At 47.9% G+C, this 16,882-nt stretch overlaps 2 protein-coding genes and 1 long non-coding RNA gene across 8 annotated transcripts in view; 1 reads left to right on the top strand and 2 right to left on the bottom strand.

Moving 5' to 3' along the window:
* Positions 1-15: 15 nt before the first annotated feature.
* On the bottom strand, positions 16-5,528 carry Dhrs13 (dehydrogenase/reductase 13). Its single transcript, XM_015501093.2, has 5 exons — positions 5,392-5,528; positions 5,175-5,293; positions 4,006-4,129; positions 3,508-3,819; positions 16-1,083 (listed from the first exon to the last, which is right to left on the bottom strand). Exons 1-5 carry the CDS (start codon positions 5,516-5,518, stop codon positions 632-634), a joined length of 1,134 nt encoding a protein of 377 aa, XP_015356579.1. The 5' UTR covers positions 5,519-5,528; the 3' UTR covers positions 16-631.
* LOC125613525 lies at positions 2,096-7,467 on the top strand. The gene is made up of 2 exons (XR_007344054.1): positions 2,096-2,415; positions 5,074-7,467. It is a non-coding gene; the product is annotated as an uncharacterized LOC125613525 (long non-coding RNA).
* Positions 7,210-16,882, bottom strand: part of Phf12 (PHD finger protein 12) — a 44,391-nt gene continuing 34,718 nt past the window's right edge. For 4 of the 6 annotated variants that reach the window (XM_015501081.2, XM_015501083.2, XM_048793864.1 and 1 more), the window contains 8 exons: positions 15,753-15,911; positions 14,363-15,158; positions 12,989-13,114; positions 12,083-12,226; positions 10,527-10,625; positions 9,414-9,496; positions 8,819-8,957; positions 7,210-8,476 (listed from right to left, as the gene is read on the bottom strand). In XM_015501081.2, the coding sequence (XP_015356567.1) occupies positions 8,142-8,476; positions 8,819-8,957; positions 9,414-9,496; positions 10,527-10,625; positions 12,083-12,226; positions 12,989-13,114; positions 14,363-15,158; positions 15,753-15,911 (1,881 nt within the window). In that variant the 3' untranslated portion in view covers positions 7,210-8,141. Of the gene's footprint in view, positions 8,477-8,818; positions 8,958-9,413; positions 9,497-10,526; positions 10,626-12,082; positions 12,227-12,988; positions 13,263-13,815; positions 14,061-14,362; positions 15,159-15,752; positions 15,912-16,882 lie in introns of those variants that run through there. The other 2 variants (XM_048793865.1, XM_015501084.2) reach the window with 2 other exon arrangements.

Raw genomic sequence — 16,882 nt, 5'->3', positions numbered from 1 at the left:
AGCCAGCCGCGAGCCTTGGCAGTCAACTCGCTTTATTACAGGGGGCTCCAGATGGCGGGGCCCAGCCCCAAAGCACCCCGGAAGGCATCCCGCTTACTCCCTCGGGGGCACCTGGTTACGACTGCGCAGTCCTGGCCCACCTCCCGTCACGCACCTTACAGCAGTCGGCCCTGGTGTCAGACCCCTGGGTTCACCCGTTACTCCTTCTTACTAGCTGAGACCGTGAGTCCGTCCTTCGCTGGGGAACCTAATCCCGTTTCTGTAAAATGAAGGTAATTTAACTACCCAGCTAGATGGTTCAGTACTTCTCAGCTTTGGGCAGTGCATTAAATTACAAATTGCCTGGCCTGGCCCGAGAACTGATCAGAACCACTCAGGGTAGGGCCTGAGAAGCCGTTCCTGGCACATTACTTTCCACCCCTGAATTGGGGCTACGGTCCCTCTCAGGAAGAAGTATTCATCCATTATTTCCTTCTACCAGGAAAAGAGCTGTCCTGGATACACTTAGAGGCTCCAGAAAGTAACCATAAAGGTAAAAGTGGAAAACCCCTCAGTGCCCAGGGCATGGGCTGGCACACCGCTGAGGTTTTCAGCGTCAGGAAGTGCCATGGAAAGCATCCAAGTGTGGGGGTTAGGAGACTTGGGGTTCAGGCTCAGTTTTAACCTGAATTCGATGTGTAACCTTAGACAAGTCTGGTGAATTCCGAGGGCCAGGGAAAGGTTCAGAAGCTGTGGGCTCCTCAGGGTGGGGAGTGTTTGGAGAACATGGGGCCCCTGGGTCCTCAGGTTGGAGCTCTTCATCAGGTTCATCATTCTCCCCAGGCCTAAGCCCTGCCAGCCTCATGCTGGCCTCCCACAGTCGCTGGGCTATCCGGTCATCTCGGGCAGCTGGGAGCACCTCCTCCACATGGCAGTTGGCAAAGTATCTTCCACTGAGGGGCTCGATGCCCTCTTGTAGAGCACAGTACAGGGGAGTCTGGGCACCTCCTTTGGGTGCCCGGAGTACCAGCCAAGCTAGTGGGCGCAAAAGTGGATGCAGCCATCCAGGAACATGGCGCAGGAATAGTTCTGAGTTCACAGGCCCTGTGAGTAGAAAGGAAGGATGATGTAAGAGCAGTTAAACAGAGCTAGAAGGGAACCGGGGACAGAATCCCATTTCAGGGAAAACAGGGTAGTACCTACCAGGCATTCAGGGGCCCCCAGGTGAGTTCACTCAGTTCCCAATAAGACACCTCCTTCTATCCATCCAAACTGCATATGCCCCTCTCCCAGATTTGGTCATGCTCTGTCTCCTGCCTCCCAGGCTCTCTCTCCTGCCTCCCAGGCTCTCTCTCTTAATAGCTCAAGCCCCATTCCCTTGTTTAACCAGCATTTATTAAGTACCTATGGTATATCAGGCACTGTTTTGGACATTAAGGATATGAAGTTTGGGCATCAGAGATAGGAAGTTTAAAAGCTTAATAAAAGCTTAATGAAGGCTAGTTATGAATATGCTTATTATCACTATTATAACTACTAATATGCCTTAAGCAATGATTATCTAATATGCAGTCTGGCAGTATCAGTAGGACGGCTCTTACTATCCAGGTATAACCTAGTCTCTCTCTCTCTTTTGGCACCAGGGATTGAACCCAGGGGTTCTTAACTACTGAGCCATATCCCCAGCCATGTCCCTCTTTTACATTTTATTTTGAGACATGTTCTTGCTAAGTTGCTGGGGCTGGCTTTCAACTCAGATCCTCCTGCCTCAGTTTCCCGAGTCAATTGGATTACAGGCGTGCATCACTATGCCCATATAACCTATTCTCTAAATCTATTGATCAATTAACTCATCTAGAGTAAAAGTTAAATTGCTAAGGCTGGCTTTGAACTTTCGATTCTCCTGCCTCAGCCTCCTGAGACACTGGGATTACAGGCATGCATCACCATGTCTGGCTTTCTTTTCTTTCTTCTTCTTCTTCTTCTTTTTTTTTTTTTTTAATTCTTTTTGTAGTACTGGGGATTGACCCCAGGGGTATTCTACCACTGAGCTATATCCCCAGCCATTTTTATTTTAAGGCAAGGTCCTGCTAAATTGCTGAGGCTGGCCTAAAACTTGCCAACATCCTCCTGCCTCAGCCTCCTCAGTCACTGGGTTTATAGGTGTGTCTCACTTCAAATGTCACATTGTCAGATGTCTTCATTGATTGCAATTGATAAAATAGGACCTTCTGGCATTCTATATTCCCCATACCCTTTTTTATTTTTCCCTATAGCTTTTTTCTTTTTTCTTCTAGACATCAACAGATTTATTTAGGAAAGCAGATAAACATTCTTCGGAGAAATATGGGCTTTCTCAAGAAAAGTAAGAAACACACATTCAGGGGAGAATGCAGCTATCCTGAGAGTGCGAAGGAAAATGTGGCCATATTGATGGTGAGAAGCTTTTGGGGTAACGCAATGAATTCACATTGAAGGGACATGTGACCCTCTCCATGTGGAGAGATAGTTTTTTTAACCCTTGGTGTGGGGTGTTAATATTTACAGAGGGGTGGTTGCTGGGGGCTGGACTGTAGGTGCAGTCAGGGGAGTCATACAATTTTGAGCCAGCTTCTCCAGCATTTGATCTTTACCCCATGTCCTTTTTTGCAGGCAAGGTCAAGGGCAGGAGCCAAGGACATGGGGTGGGCTGCTTATTGTGTTGCAGGTCTGTGGGGAGAGGAAGATAGGAATTTTGGGATATAGAAAAGGAAAGATAGATTGAGTCCCTGTGTTCAATCCCCAGTATTAAAAATTAAATAATTAAAAAATTTGGGGCTGGGGCTGTAGCTCAGTGGCAGAGCACTTGCTTACCATGTGTGAGGCACTGAGTTCGATCCCTACCACATAAAAATAAATAAAATAAAAGCATGCTGTCTATCTACAACCACACACACACACACACACACACACACACAAAATAAATTTAAAAATAAATTTAAATTTATTTTTAAAATTTTAAAAATTAAAAATAGAATGAATAGGATGAATTTATTCACAGTTATACTACTCCCTTTCCCTATAGTATTTTATCACCCACCTGCCATTGGTATGTGTCCCTACCACTGAGTTATACCCCAGCCCAATGTCTGTGTTTTGTTCACTGTTATATCCTCAGTGTCATGAATAATGCCTGATACGTAGCAGCAGGTACTCAGTAAATGCTCCTTGAATGAATGAGGAGGTTATTATTAGCTATCATAAGCATCACGTTATGCTCAGTTTAATCAGTATCAGTGCCCCGGTGGGGTAAGATCCCAGGTCTTATTCTTGTCACACGCTATCCAGCAGTCAGTGTCAGTGCTTGAGGCATGACAGGAAGAACCCACTTGGGGGAGAGCCTAGTTCCATGATTAGCAAGGAAGAGGTCTCCTCCTTGAACTATGCTTCTTTCCTGCTCTGAGATTCTGTGATTCAGTGGGAGGTTAGGGAAGTTCAGGATGGGGCCAATGAAGGGAGAAGGGGAAATAGCAAAGAGCCAGGCCTTACCTGGGTGGGCTGCATAGCAGGTGACACCAGTGCCCTCAAGCTGGGTGGCGAGCTCTCGGGCAAACAGTACGTTGGCCAGCTTACTGTCGGCATATGCCCGCAGCTCCTGCTGCCAGCCCACCACTGGGCGGTCCAGGCGTGTGAAGTCAAGGTGTCCACGCTGGTGGGCAGCTGAGGATACCACCACCACACGGCTAGGGGCGCATGTCTTCAGGCGAGGGAGCAGCAGATGTGTCAGCAGGAAGGGGCCAATGTGGTTCACCCGCAGCAACAAATTAAAGGTTTCTCGGGTTCGGCCACAGGAACTGATCCCTGGGGTAGGGGCTAGGTGTGAGTAGCTGCTCCAGAAGGAGCCTGGCAGGTCTCAGCATCCCAGTCTGTGAGATGGAAATAGGGGCAACCTTCCCATGTGTCTACTGGCCCCTGGCAGGGCCCAACTGGAGGGGGCAACTGCCCCTGGCCACCCCCCACCCCCCTACAGGGCCTGCAGCCCCTCACCGGCATTGTGGATGAGGATGTCCAGCCGTGGCTCAGACCTCAGGAAGGCAGTGGCAAAGGCCCGCACCGAGGCTAGACTGGCCAAGTCCAAGGCCATGAAGATAACCTCATTGTTCTCACTCTCCTGTGGAGTGGCAAGGGCTCAGATTGTCACCAGGTACTTCCCTCCTTTTCCCTTTCCCCAGGCACCTAATTCTAAGAGTCCATCTCCTGTTACTATTGAAATCTGCCCTTATGTATCACAGTGTAATGGAGCTGGGGATACAGCTCAGTTGGTAGAGTGTTTGCCTCGCATGCACAAGGCTCTGGGTTCAATCCCTAGCACCACAAAAAAAAAAAAAAAAATGGTAAAAGCAACTTGTATTAAAGTGTAATGGGTAATGGATTCAAATCCTGACTGCCTCTTACTAAAGTGTGACCTTTGGCAAGATACTTAAATCTTTCCGGGCCTCAGTTTTCTCACTTTAAAATGGGAATAATAATAATAATAATAATACCCATTCCATAGAATTGTTGTGAAGATTAAATAAGTTAACATTTGTAAAATACCCACAGTCAGTACTGTGTAGGTATTTGCTAGTATGTCCCCTTTCCCCATTATCACTTACCCTAAAATCTGTAACAGACTTTTCATTGGTTTTTTTATTACTCACTCTTGCACCACACAGTCACAAAGGTTTCATTTTAAAAGGCCACTTTTCTATCAGAGCCTACTGAGATCTGTTTATTGATCTCAGCTGCCCATCCTAAAAGTTCAAACTCCTCAATGTAATGTGTAAGGGCTCTAGAAACTGGCCCTGGCTCAGAGCCCCTTCATGTTGCCTCTTCCTCAAAGGTTGTGCTTCAGCCTCATTAAATCTCTCTCTCTCCCTTTTTTTTCCAGTTTCTCAAATGATACTCTAGCTTCAGGGCCCAATTTGCATATGTGGTTCCCCTGCCATTCCCTTTCCTACTGCTCTTCATTAACCTAACTCCCACTGATCCTAAAACATCTTAGATGAGCAATTTCTTCCTTTACAGGAAGGCTCCCCAACAACTTAGTTGTGGTCTCCTTCCTTTTCTGACCAGAGCACTGCCCCCTCTTCCATACTTCATGAACTGAGCAGCTCTTTCAGGAACTGGATCCCTCGAGCCTGGTTCCCGTCCCATCTGCTCCGGCTTTCCCTCACCTGACGGAGGTCGAAGGCGGCTGCCTCCCCGCGCTCCCGGCTGCGGCAGGCCAGCACCACGCGCGCTCCCCTGCGCGCCAGCTCCAGCGCCGTCATCTTCCCGATGCCGCTGTTGGATCCTGCAGGCGGCGGGCGGGAGCCAGCTGAGCCCCGCGGGCTGCTGCCCCGCAGCGGCGGCCTCCCACCACCCGCACGCCGCACTCATCCCGGCACTCACCCGTGACCACGGCCGTGCGGCCGCGCAGACTGCCGATGCCGCCGCACGGCGGGGCCTTCACTAGGTTATAGTAGATTAGCACATAGGCTCCCAGCACCAGCCCGGCGCCTAGCAGCAGTGCCTCCATTCCGACCGCGCGGCCGACTCCTGCCAGGCTCCGCTCCACCCCAAACGCTGCCCTGAAGCTGCGGCCCTTCCTGGCCTGGGCCTGGAAGGGCACAGCGCGCCTCAGCGGAGGCAGCTGGAGGCTGGGCAAGGGTGTGTGTGCGTGCGTGTGCGCGTGGCCCTGCGAGCGCCCCCTAGGCGTGCGTCTGCGTCCTTTGGCGGTGTGCCTTTGTGAACACCTTGGAGCTGCTTTCATACATCTGGGCCCGGGGAGCGCCCCCTAGGTGTGTGCCCGTTAGAGATATACAAGCATCTGCAATGTCTGTGGGTGTGTGAATGACTAATATGTGTGTATATGCCCAAGGGCCTTGGGGTCACCCTTCAGTTGTGTGGGTGCCTCTGGATCCTGTGAAATACTTCGTGGGCGTCTGTGCCCATTCAGGCAGAGTCCCTCCAGGCCTGTGCATGCATCTGCAATCTCCACCAACGCTGTTTGAATGAGCATCTGTTTACTCTAGGTGTGAATATGTAGCAGAGTCCCTCCCTTCTAGAGACATGAATGGGCTGTCTACACGCCTTTTCCTTCAATGAACAAATCATTCAATGTCTCATCCACACATTCAGCCTATCGGATTCTTCCCTATCCTTCCCACACAGCCCAGAAAGGGAACAGTACTCAAGGTGGCACTAGCAGTTGACTGCCAGGATTCACTCAATCATTTTTCTATATTCCCCTACCCCAAACCACTTCTGAAGGGAAGCAAAAAGATAGTAAAACATGTTACTGCTCTTCAGGAGATGTCTCTGGACTAGTTCTCACAGAGGGTAGAAACACTAAGACACTAAGGATGGTAAAGGTGGGCAGGGACATCTAGGCAGGTATGGGTAAGGGCACTCCTGGCCAGGTAATTTGGCAGGACCTTGTCTGAGAAAGCCTTATGTATACTTACAGTATACCAAAATCTCAGGGAGGGTCCCCTCTCAGGGAAATGACAGGCAGGAAACATAATTTTGAAGTATTTTAAATACTGAGCAGAATATAAAGCTTCTGTCCTTAGAGTTCAAGAAGCCCATTGTAACAGGGGTGCAGTGGCAGAGCCAAAACAAATGGGAACAAGGACAGACTTGAGTCCAGAGATCTTCTGCACTTTGGACTCAGTACAATTACAGATGTTGTTTGTTTGTTCTCTAACCCCCAGGGGGGAAAAAAACCCACTGATACACAGATAGGCACCACCTACTCAATCAGTGCTGGAATGACAGGTGTCCTTGAGGAGACTGTCCTCAGGAAGACCTTCCTGGGGAGTCTCTCACTAAGGTCTGGAGAAGGACAGAAAGATTTGCTTTCATGAGGGTGTCCCCAAGGCTTTAGAATTAAGATAATTAGCAGACTTGCCTTCTGATGGGAACAACAGTTGTCAAGTTGGGATCATATGCCACACAGAAGTGGCATAGCAGACTCTACAGACCAAATTCTATATTAGGGTTCTCCAAAGAAATGACACTCCCTTAGCAGATGCACTCCTACCCTTCCTTTGCCCTCCACCCCACTTAGGCTCATTCTTTTCCAACACCACCCCTCTCCCCTAGGCTTCTCTTGGGGGAGTATCTGAGGAAGAGACCTATTCTAAGGGTCCCCTATATATTGGGCCCAGATCTCAGGGAGGGTCCCCTCTGAGGGAGATGACAGGTAGGACAGACAGGCAGAAAACATAATTTGAAATATTTTTGTTTTTTTATATACAGAATACAGGAAAGTTTCTGTAAAGTCTAAAACATTACAATTACTATGTACATTGGTACTAGTTGTGGGGGTGGGAGGAGAGGAGGGAGCCAGGGGTGGGAGGAAAAGGAGAGAAGTGGCAAGAGAACAAAAAAAAGGAGACAAAACAGGTTTACGACAAAAACATTTTTGCTACAATAGACAATTTGAGAAAACGCTCTACCACATGTAGTACTGTACACAGTTTTTAAAAACATTGAAAAAATGTCATCACTAGATGTATTTACACAAAATCCAAATACACTTTTCCTTATTTGAAATAAAATAGATGGACAGCAAGAAAAAGAATTCATTTCTCATTTATCCATAATACACAGTAGCTACCTGTAGTGCAACCGCTGCAGAAAGGGAAAATAACTTGGAGGGTGGGAACCATGGAAAGAGGGTGGGTAGCGATCTTTATATTAAATAAAACAATGATATTGTATAGATTTTGCTGTATGAAAACTGTATTTTTTCTTTTAATATAAAACTATTGTCACTGCCACAAAATAGAACAAGTTTCTGATTATTTTACAACGGCGGGCGAGGGGGAGGGAGCAGGAAGTGGGGGAAGGGTTTATATTGGAGGAAGTGTCCAGACCATGGATCTTCCCCTCCCTGCCCACGCTGTTCCTCAGCTCGGGTCTGCCGCTTTCCCATGAAATGTTGAGTACAAATATATGTGCAAATGCCCCCTAGAACTTGAGAAAAGAAAAAGGATTTTTAAAAAAGTCAAAAGGTTTTCTTCATTTCATGCAAAGATTGTAGTTGAAGGGTTTCTGGTAGAGTATAGAAAACACCCGGGCTTGGTTTGTGTACATTTTTGCATTGCAGGAGTCTTGGGTGGGTATATAGGCTGGTGGCAGGGTAGTCACCAGCCCTAGGGAACGGAGTTGGAGCGCAGCACAGGGCCCTGGTGGGGCTTGAGAGACAACTTCTCAGCCAAGACCCCATCCTGCAGCAGGCTGGCATCGCCTTTGGGCTGTTTGGTCGCAAACTCAGTGATGCTGAAGACAAACTGCAGGCAGCCCAGCTTGATGTAGCTGCCATGGTGCAGTAAGGCCGTGCCCTCCCAGCCGGCCCCACTGCCCCCAATCAAGCTTGAGCTGCTGGCTTTGCAATTGCAGGGTCTCTGCGGTGGCCCCTGGGCCTGGGAACTCATCATGGCTGCCTCTTCACTTGGCTCTTCATCCTGTTTCTGGTGGCGGCGGCGCCCTGGGAAAAAGGGGGATGGTCACAGGAGAGGTACACTGAACAGCTGTTCATCTGGGCTTTATGCCAGGATTGGGCCCCCACATCTCCCCATTCCAACTGCTACATGACTAGGGGTGAGGGATACTCAGAAAGGGCTGGAGAAGTCTGAAGTATCCAAAGAGGTCTGTATACACATGTGGGTGCTCAGCACTTGCTTCTCCGTGGCCTTCCCTGGGCCCACCAGCAAGGAGAGCTTGGCCACTAGGACTGGGAAGGCAAGAGACTGAAGGTCACTGGCAGCATGGCAGAACCACTGTGAATGGGGCCTTAGCTTTGTGGCCACAGGCCTCTGCTCCAACTTACTGATGACACTCTGCACTTTGGCAACAATACTGCTTGGGGGGGTTGGCGGGGTCTTCTCAGAGAAGTCACATGAATACAGCACATTGTCCACTGTTGTCCCATGCTCACTGTAGTTTAACAGCTCATAATGTTTGGTATTCTGAGGAGGAGGGAAGATAGATGTATGGTCAGCTGTGTGGGGCCTGTGACTAAGGGGAGAGAGAGAACATATATATGGAGGCCATACTGCTCTACTGAGCCTTCCTAGTGTCCCATACCCCCTTATTCTCCCACTATTCCTTTTCTCTGTCTCCTCAACACTGGCTCCTGTTGGTAAGATATTCATCATGATGATCTCATAGGGACACATCCACAGAGCTTGCCTTCCTTCTGTTAGTCCCTTCCCCTACACCTAAGAGTAACTTAGCAGAAATGATAACCCTGCTCCTGGAAGCTGGTAGCCATGGTAGGATGCTTTTTTATACCAAGATTTCTCCAGGAATGACAGGGAAGAAAAGGACTCCCAACCCTCTTCCCTTCTTCTCAGGGCATTGAACCAAAACCCAGTACCAGGGAAAGGCCTCAGGTTCCCTCCCACCCCATCGCCACCCCTCACCTCATCGTAGAATATGCAGGCATGTTTCCCGGACACGTAGTTACAGTGACCATAGTTTGTAAGGCACACATCCATGTCAGCTCCTGCAAGGTGACAGAAGTAGAGGAAAAGGAAGGCAGAAAACAGATTATAAGGTGTATGTGTAGGGAATGTGGAAGAGGTGAGGGAGGGAGGGGGAGAGATTCACATTTTACAGGTAAGCTATGTCCCAGCTTCATTTATATATCTATTAATTCATATTTATTTATTTAGGGTACGAGGATTAAACCAGGGGCACTCAACCACTGAGCCATACCCCAAGCCCTATTTTATATTTTATTTAGAGACAAGATCTCACTGAGTTGCTTGGTGTCTCGCATTTTTTTCCGAGGCTGCCTTTGAACTCATGATCTTCCTGCCTTAGCCTCCTGAGCTGCTGTGATTACAGGTATGTATTACAGCACCCAGCTCTTTTTATTTTTTGAGATGGGGTCTAAGTTGCTGAGACTGGCTTTGAACTCGTGATTTTCCTGCCTCAGCCTCTCAAGTCACTGGGATTACAGGTGTGTACCACTTTGTGTTTTTGGACAAAAGCTAATGTCTTTTCCAAACTCCTGCTCAACAATAACTGCTTAGGACTGAGACTACTCAGAACCTGAGTTACTAGAGGATGGGATACTTCCATGAAAACATAACATGGAGGTGCAGAGCCTTAAAATAATAATAATAATAATCATATCTCAGGAAATTTGTAGGCTGAGAGCGAATCTGTACTTCTGTACCAGATGCAAGGCTAACTGAAGACTTAGTGTGAGCCTATCATTTTTCAAAGACACCCAGGGACAGGCATTTGCCCTCTGCTTGCATCTTTCCTGGCAGAGTTTCAGATGACTGAGTAGTAGTCAGAGCTAATTCCCATCCCTGATAAGGCCACAATGGGGACAGACAAAGCAAAAGGGACAAACACAGAGAGAAGCACCTGATTATTTTGTTTCCTAAGTCACTCTTGTCTGGATATCCACTGGGTTACCCATCAACTCTGGAAAAAGGCTTCCATCACCCCTTTCTAGCTTGCTGGTAAGAGTGTTAGGACTGAATAGATCCAGTGCCTCTCCCGCTTCCAGGCTGGCTTACCTGTCCCGATGTAGAGGGTTCGATAGCACATGTTCACAGCTCCTCCCAACCCTAAGAGGGGGTAGAACACAGCTCGGGCCTGTACTTCCTTTCTTTGCACTGCAAGACAAACAAGGATAGGGTCATTCAGAAACTCAGAACCTGTGACCCAAACATGAATAAAACCTGGACTTTTAGCTTGTGGCCTAGAGAAAGTCCCAGTGAATGATTCATGTTCCCAAACACATTGAACACTTAGGATAAAGTATTCCTTCCCAATTCACATCATTTCCAACATGGGATAAGGACCATCTTTGAAAATGGTCACAGAATTTGAGAATATTAGTACTATAAGCTTCTGGGCTGCTGGTTAGCTAATCAGGGACATTCCAGATTATATTAAAGGGAAAACAAGGAAAAATGGAAGCATAAACCAGTATTTCTCAAGCTTTAATGTGCATATGAATCACCTGTGGATTTTGTCCAAAAGTAGATTCTGGGTTAAGGGTACAGTTCAGTGGTAGAGTGCTGGCCTAGCGTTCAATCAGAGGAAGAGGGAGAGGGAGTGGAAGGGGAAGGAAGGAAGGAAGACAGGAAGGTAAGTACATATTCTGACTCAGTAGGTCTGGGATGTGGACCTTCAATTTGCCCTTTTTTTGGTTGTAATGCTGGGGATTGAACCCAAGGGCATTCTACCACTGAGCCACACTCCCCAGCCTTTCAAAAAATTTAAAAAAATTTCAGACAAGGTCTTGCTAAGTTTCTGAGGCTGGGCTGGGGTTATAGCTTAGTTGTAGAGCATACTGGGTGAGGCACTGGGTTTGATCCTCAGCACCACATTAAAAAGAAAAAAAAATATATAAAAGTTTCCAAAGTTGGTCTAGAACTTGTGATCCTCCTGACTCAAGTGTCTTGAATTGCTGGGATTACAACTGTGCTTAGAATTTACAGTTTGTTTGTTTTTTTAATTTTTTTTTTTCCCTTTTAGTTGTAGATATTTTTATGTGGTGCTGGGGCTCGAACCCAGTGCCTCATGCATGTTAGGCAAGCACTCTGCCACTGAGCCACAACCTCAGCCCCTACAATTTACAGTTTTATGGTCTCATGAGATGCTGATGCTGCTGGTCTGGGGACCACACTTTGTTTGAAGCAGCAAGGCACTAATGTTCAGAGATAACCAAGCAGAGTTATCACTTGAGAATTTCTAGGAGGCTTGCTCACTGTTATCCTATTTCTTACCTTGAACTCAAAAGTTCCCTCTTGGGAAACCTTTCTAACTCAAATATTAGGAAGCAACTGAACAGACAGAATACAACATATACCCCTAAGAAGTGGTCTCTGTTTTGCTGTGTTTCAAAGTAGACTGGTACGAAAGAGTGACTTCCCCAAGTCTGACTTGGGTAAGTGACTCCCCCAAGCTGTGGTTGTCATCTCATTCCTGCTCTGAGAAAAAAACATACAGTGTTTTAACCAAAGGTACACAAGGAGATTTTGACTATCAAAAGCTGATTCTCTGGGGAGGCAAGATAGTTAATCATAAGATCTGATGGTGTGGTAGCAGGCATGTGCATGCACACCTTCTGTGTGGTGCCCTCCGGAAGTCAGCGGATGTGTCCCAACACTGCCCGGTGAAGCCTGGACCCGGGAGGGGAAAAGCTGATGTATTCTCTGCAAGGCCAGAAACTTGATCAGCTTCTCGTCCAGCATATTTATCTCGATTTCTATCAATCAAAGAGAAAGGTTAAAAAACAGCTGAGATGGAAATGTAATGTGGAAGTTGTAAAGGGTCATGCAAATAGTTCAACATTTCTGAAATCCAGATGAGTGATTTTTGCTCAAACAGAATAGAGTACAGAGTGGTACAAGGCTCCAGAGCTGGGCATCTCACTTGCCATTCACTGTGAGAGAGTGCCCCAGTGTAGCCTGTGAAGTTGCCTTCTATAGTAAGGTGGATTATTTCAAGCCAAGTGTCCTAAAAGGCCAGAGCAAAGCATACTAATTTGCCTGTTTACGGGGAGGGTCTGGATATCTGATAGACTTGAATTTTCAACCCACCCTTTGTTCACAGAGATCAAGATTTGTCCCTGTTCTCCTTGACTTTAGAGTTTCCCACAGACGAGGCCCCTCCTCTGGGAGTGAGGCTCCCGGTTTTGTTCTACAAGTCCAGGTGATCTGCCTAAAGATCTTTTTCTTTCTCATCAATTAAGCATAGCTGTTTTCCCTTCATCTTGGATTATGTGTTATGTGCAAATATAGAACACAGAGACAGGAGATGAAGCCTTTTTTTCTTTTTTTTTTTTTTCCAGTGCTGGGGATTGAACTTAGAGGCACTCAAGAAGCCTTCTTTTTTACCCTACTCCTCTACCCAAATGGTATTCGTCTTCCCCATGATCCTAGCTCTCTGAGATGTGTCAACTCTTCTTCTCCCTTTGAGATGAGCTAAATTTTGCCTGCAACTTTACCACAGCAGCTGGCTCACTCACCTCCATTGACATCCATAAATGCTCGAAGTGAGTTGGTGAGGTCCACCATGGCAGTAGAGTTGGCTGGGAAAGAGGGTACGGTTAAAGCGCTTCCTATGGATAACGTGCCGGGGCTGACCTTGCCATCTGGGGACGGAGCAGGAAGACTGTTACTTACGTCGCCTGAGGGAAACCCACCGGTCCAATCCCCCACAGCTGAGACAGGTCTGGATTTCGGACCCAAGGTGATGTTCCCTTCTTGATTCTCAACCCATAGGCTCTGGAACTCCTAGAGCTAAAAACGTGTGGTGAGGAAGGGCAGATGGAACGACAATGCACCCGGGCACGCAGGAGTTTCCAGAGCACTGATAACCATTGCAATCCACTGCTCTGGGGAAAGTGCTGGGGTAACTTCATTCCCTGGGCCATGACCACCTCCCTGTTGCTTCTAAAAGAAGTGATGCTTGCCCTTGCAACTCCTGCCTGCTGAAGTATGATTCAGACCGTGCAAAAATCTATTCACGCTGGTATTAAGAAACAGTGAGAAACAGGAAAACAGTCTGAGTAGGGCCATCCTGGGACCAGGGGCCCCCATGCAGAGAAATCACAGTCACCTGGTTACCGAGACTCCCAGCTGACTAGGAGGCCAGCTTCAGTTCAGACAGGAGAGACCACAGGGGGTTCCAGCAGCATCTGAAACCTGGTTCAGATGCTGGGGTCAGCAACCTTGAGGTCCTGAGTGCTGACTAGGGACAGCTGAGAGAGCAGGTCCAAACTGGGTCAAGTTCAGACTTAACAGACTGCCCTTCGGCATGTGGCCTGAGGGCAAGCTTCTGGGCCAGACCAACCTCTGCGGGCATCCCACTTTGCAGCTACTCTGAAAGGCAGTGCTGCTTTCTGTCCCTGCTTCCCTGACACGGAAGTTCCTCAAATGAGTTGGCTCTGAGAATCTGTAGCAGGCGTAGCTTTAGTCTCTTATGTGGATCATGAAACACTGAGGCCGTTACCCAGAACCTCAGGCTGACCCCAGTGGTTCCAGAGAGCATGCTGCCTTCTTCTAAGGTGACGGAACAAGACAGGCAGAAGACTAGGCCTGGAGGGTGAGAGAAGGAGTCAGGAGACCCAGGCTGTAGTTCCAGTCCTGCCACTGCCTTGGTAGGTTACCTTAAGGAAATCACTTAAGCTTTTAGAGCCCAAGTAAGCCCACCTATAAGACGGGGACAAGTTAACACGTGCTTCCTCTTCTATAACAGAAATATGGGGAGGACAAATAACGTAGAGATTAAAATCCTCTGAAGCATTCATAAGGATATAAGTGTTTTTAGAATCTTAAGTCTTATTTGCCAGGAAAAGCATAAAATTATTCCAAGTCACTGGAGGCTGAGAAGCACTCACCTGATGATGGCGCTGGTGAGCAGAATCGTTGGTTGGCTCCTGTGGCCAAGATACCGTCTCCTGCTGCTTGGGGGGGAGTGAGCACCCGGGTGGCATTTGGGGGTGAGCCCAGTGGCCTTGAATCTGTCAACGGAGGTCCTATCTGTGATTGGACAGTCTTTCTTTGCAAAGTGCTGGTGTTCTCAATGCTGGCACAAGAGCTGGGAATGGAAGGGGGCAGGCTTGGGACAGAAACCAAACTCCTCTGGGGGCAAGAGCTGGGGCCAGTGGCATTCTCTGTCTTCACAATGATGCCGACGGTGTGATTCTGAAGCCCCCCAGCCGCTGGTGGCGTGAGGGGCCGAGGCCAGCCTTGCCGATGTGAAAGGCCAGGTAGGGGGGTGTTGGCGCCTGGAAGTCGCCGGGGGTCCGTGGAATCAGTGGGGCTGCTGTAGAGGTGGGGGCCATTGGCTTTCACCTCTGTGTTCACTGGCCCGTTGGTAGTCCCACAAGGGGCTTTCTTGGATTTTTCCACACAAGAACTGCAGCTGATGTCCTCTAGGGCTGGGGGCTGGTGGGGTGGAGAGCAGCTCAGGGAATTCTGGGTGCTAATCCCTGAGGGGCAGGACAAGGGGTAGTGGGAAGGTGTAGGTGCCTTGTCAGCGGTTTGCAGGGATGTGGTGATTGAGCTGTCAGTCACAATAACAGGCTTAATATCAGCCTTCTCTGTCTGTTCAGAGTCCCAATGCGAAGGCATCTGCTTAGCAGATAAATGTTTCAATATGCTGCACTGGAGCGCAACAACACTACAGAGCCACTGCAATGGAAGGAGAGGAGAGGAGAGGAGGGTGAGAGGCCCAGAAGGCGCCAGTCCATCCTGCCACAGTGGCCAGGGCTACAGCAGAGCTGACAAGCACTGTTTCAGAGGTCCCAATGTGAATGCCCAGAAAGGGTGTGCTTGACTTCTGATAGGACTCCATTTCCATTCCCAAGCAAGACTTGTTGGTACACTTGGCAGGCAACCCCTGGTCAGCAGAGCTTGGGATTCTTGTTTTGGCCCTGGCCCTAAGGCTCACCTTGTGACTAATATTCAGCAAGTACTCTAGCACCTGCTGTGTGTCCAGCACTATCAATTAACCCCTCTAGGGATCTACTCATCTTTCTACAATACAGATTTGCCTGGCTCACAGTGCATTGGGGGACCGACGGAGAGGAGCAGACCAGTCGACTCTGTAGTTCTCTTACTTGACTTTAGGATCTGAGCCAGAGGTTCTCTGTGGAATACTCAATGCTTATGGGGGAGAGGGAAGGGGTGCAGTGGGAATGACAGACACTGAGGCTACTTCCAATAACAGCTATGATGAGACGGAAAGAAGACTGAATTTAGAATCCCAGTTCTGCCTTCACTCACCTCTTGCTGTTCTGCCTGGGTGGCTAAGTGCTCAGAGTTCAAAAGGTGCATCTGTGATTCCTCAGGAATCCCATTGCAGATCAGTTCCCCGTCCCGAATGGCCGCAGGTGCAATGAGAGGGGGTGGAAACTGGTACTGAGATTTTATAGCATCGGGAACCTGTTCAGGATAGACAGAAGAAAGAAGGAAAGGGAGATAGTGCCAACACGTTCAGTTGATTCTGTCCTGGCACACCATTCTAATTGTGGTGCTGACAACCATGGGATCATTTACTCTGGGTCCACTAAGGACAAAGAGGTTCAGTATGCTGCAACTGATCTGTTGTTCCCCCTGACTCTCACACATGCTTACTGGCTTAAAAAGGAAAAAGAAATGAAAATAGCAGGTAGGGCCTCCACTTTTCTTCATCAAGGTCAAAGGCCTGCAGAACTCAGAAACCATTGTATGCTGTCTTCTGCTTTGGCCTGAAAAGTGTAAGGCTGACAATGGACAAGGCTTCAGAGTGCTGCTCTAGGTTCTTACTGTTCAGGGTCAATTTTGGGAGGTAGGTGAGACATAAGTTAAATGAGGCCACATTCATGGTGGGAAAGCTCAGCATGAGGCCTGTCTAACTAAAGCACTCAATCAAGGTTAGTTTTCATCATTCATGACTAATGATACAACTGAAGATATTTTTTCTCCCCTTAAGACTTGTTTGTTGCACAGACAGAAGACACTCTCTGACTCACACCATGTAAGCATGAAAAAGCCACAAAAGCAAAGACTCATTCATACATTCAAATAACATTTATTGAGCACCTCCTGAATTGGGCTCTGTTCAAGTACTAAAGGTCCAGAGGTGAATAAAACGTAAGCTTGCCCTCAAGGAGCTCACAGCCTAGTATGGAGAAAACCCAGAAATATTAAAATACATGTAATTGATCCTAGAATAGAAGCATGTCAGAGTTGCTATCAAAAACAAACAAAGGGCTGGGGATGTGGCTCAATCGGTAGCGCGCTCGCCTGGCATGCGTGCGGCCCGGGTTCGATCCTCAGCACCACATACAAACAAAGATGTTGTGTCTGCCGAAAACTAAAAAATAAATATTAAATTAAAAAAAAAAAAAAAAAAAAAAAAAAAAAAAAAAAAA

This window comes from Marmota marmota, unplaced genomic scaffold, assembly GCF_001458135.2.
Source record: "Marmota marmota marmota unplaced genomic scaffold, marMar, whole genome shotgun sequence".
NCBI classification, from domain to species: domain Eukaryota; kingdom Metazoa; phylum Chordata; class Mammalia; order Rodentia; family Sciuridae; genus Marmota; species Marmota marmota.
The sequence above is the reverse complement of the archived record's forward strand: the minus strand, read 5'-3'. Positions and strand labels throughout refer to the sequence as shown.

What these genes read in the sequence shown, in the direction of transcription:
- Dhrs13 (XM_015501093.2), bottom strand. Translation starts at nt 5,518, where the DNA reads ATGGAGGCACTGCTGCTAGGCGCCGGGCTGGTGCTGGGAGCCTATGTG. An exon ending in CCGCCTTCGACCTCCGTCAG is followed by an intron (nt 4,130 to 5,174) that starts GTGAGGGAAAGC and finishes GCCACTCCACAG; the next exon opens with GAGAGTGAGAACAATGAGGT. An exon ending in CTGCTATGCAGCCCACCCAG is followed by an intron (nt 1,084 to 3,507) that starts GTAAGGCCTGGC and finishes TTCTACTCACAG; the next exon opens with GGCCTGTGAACTCAGAACTA.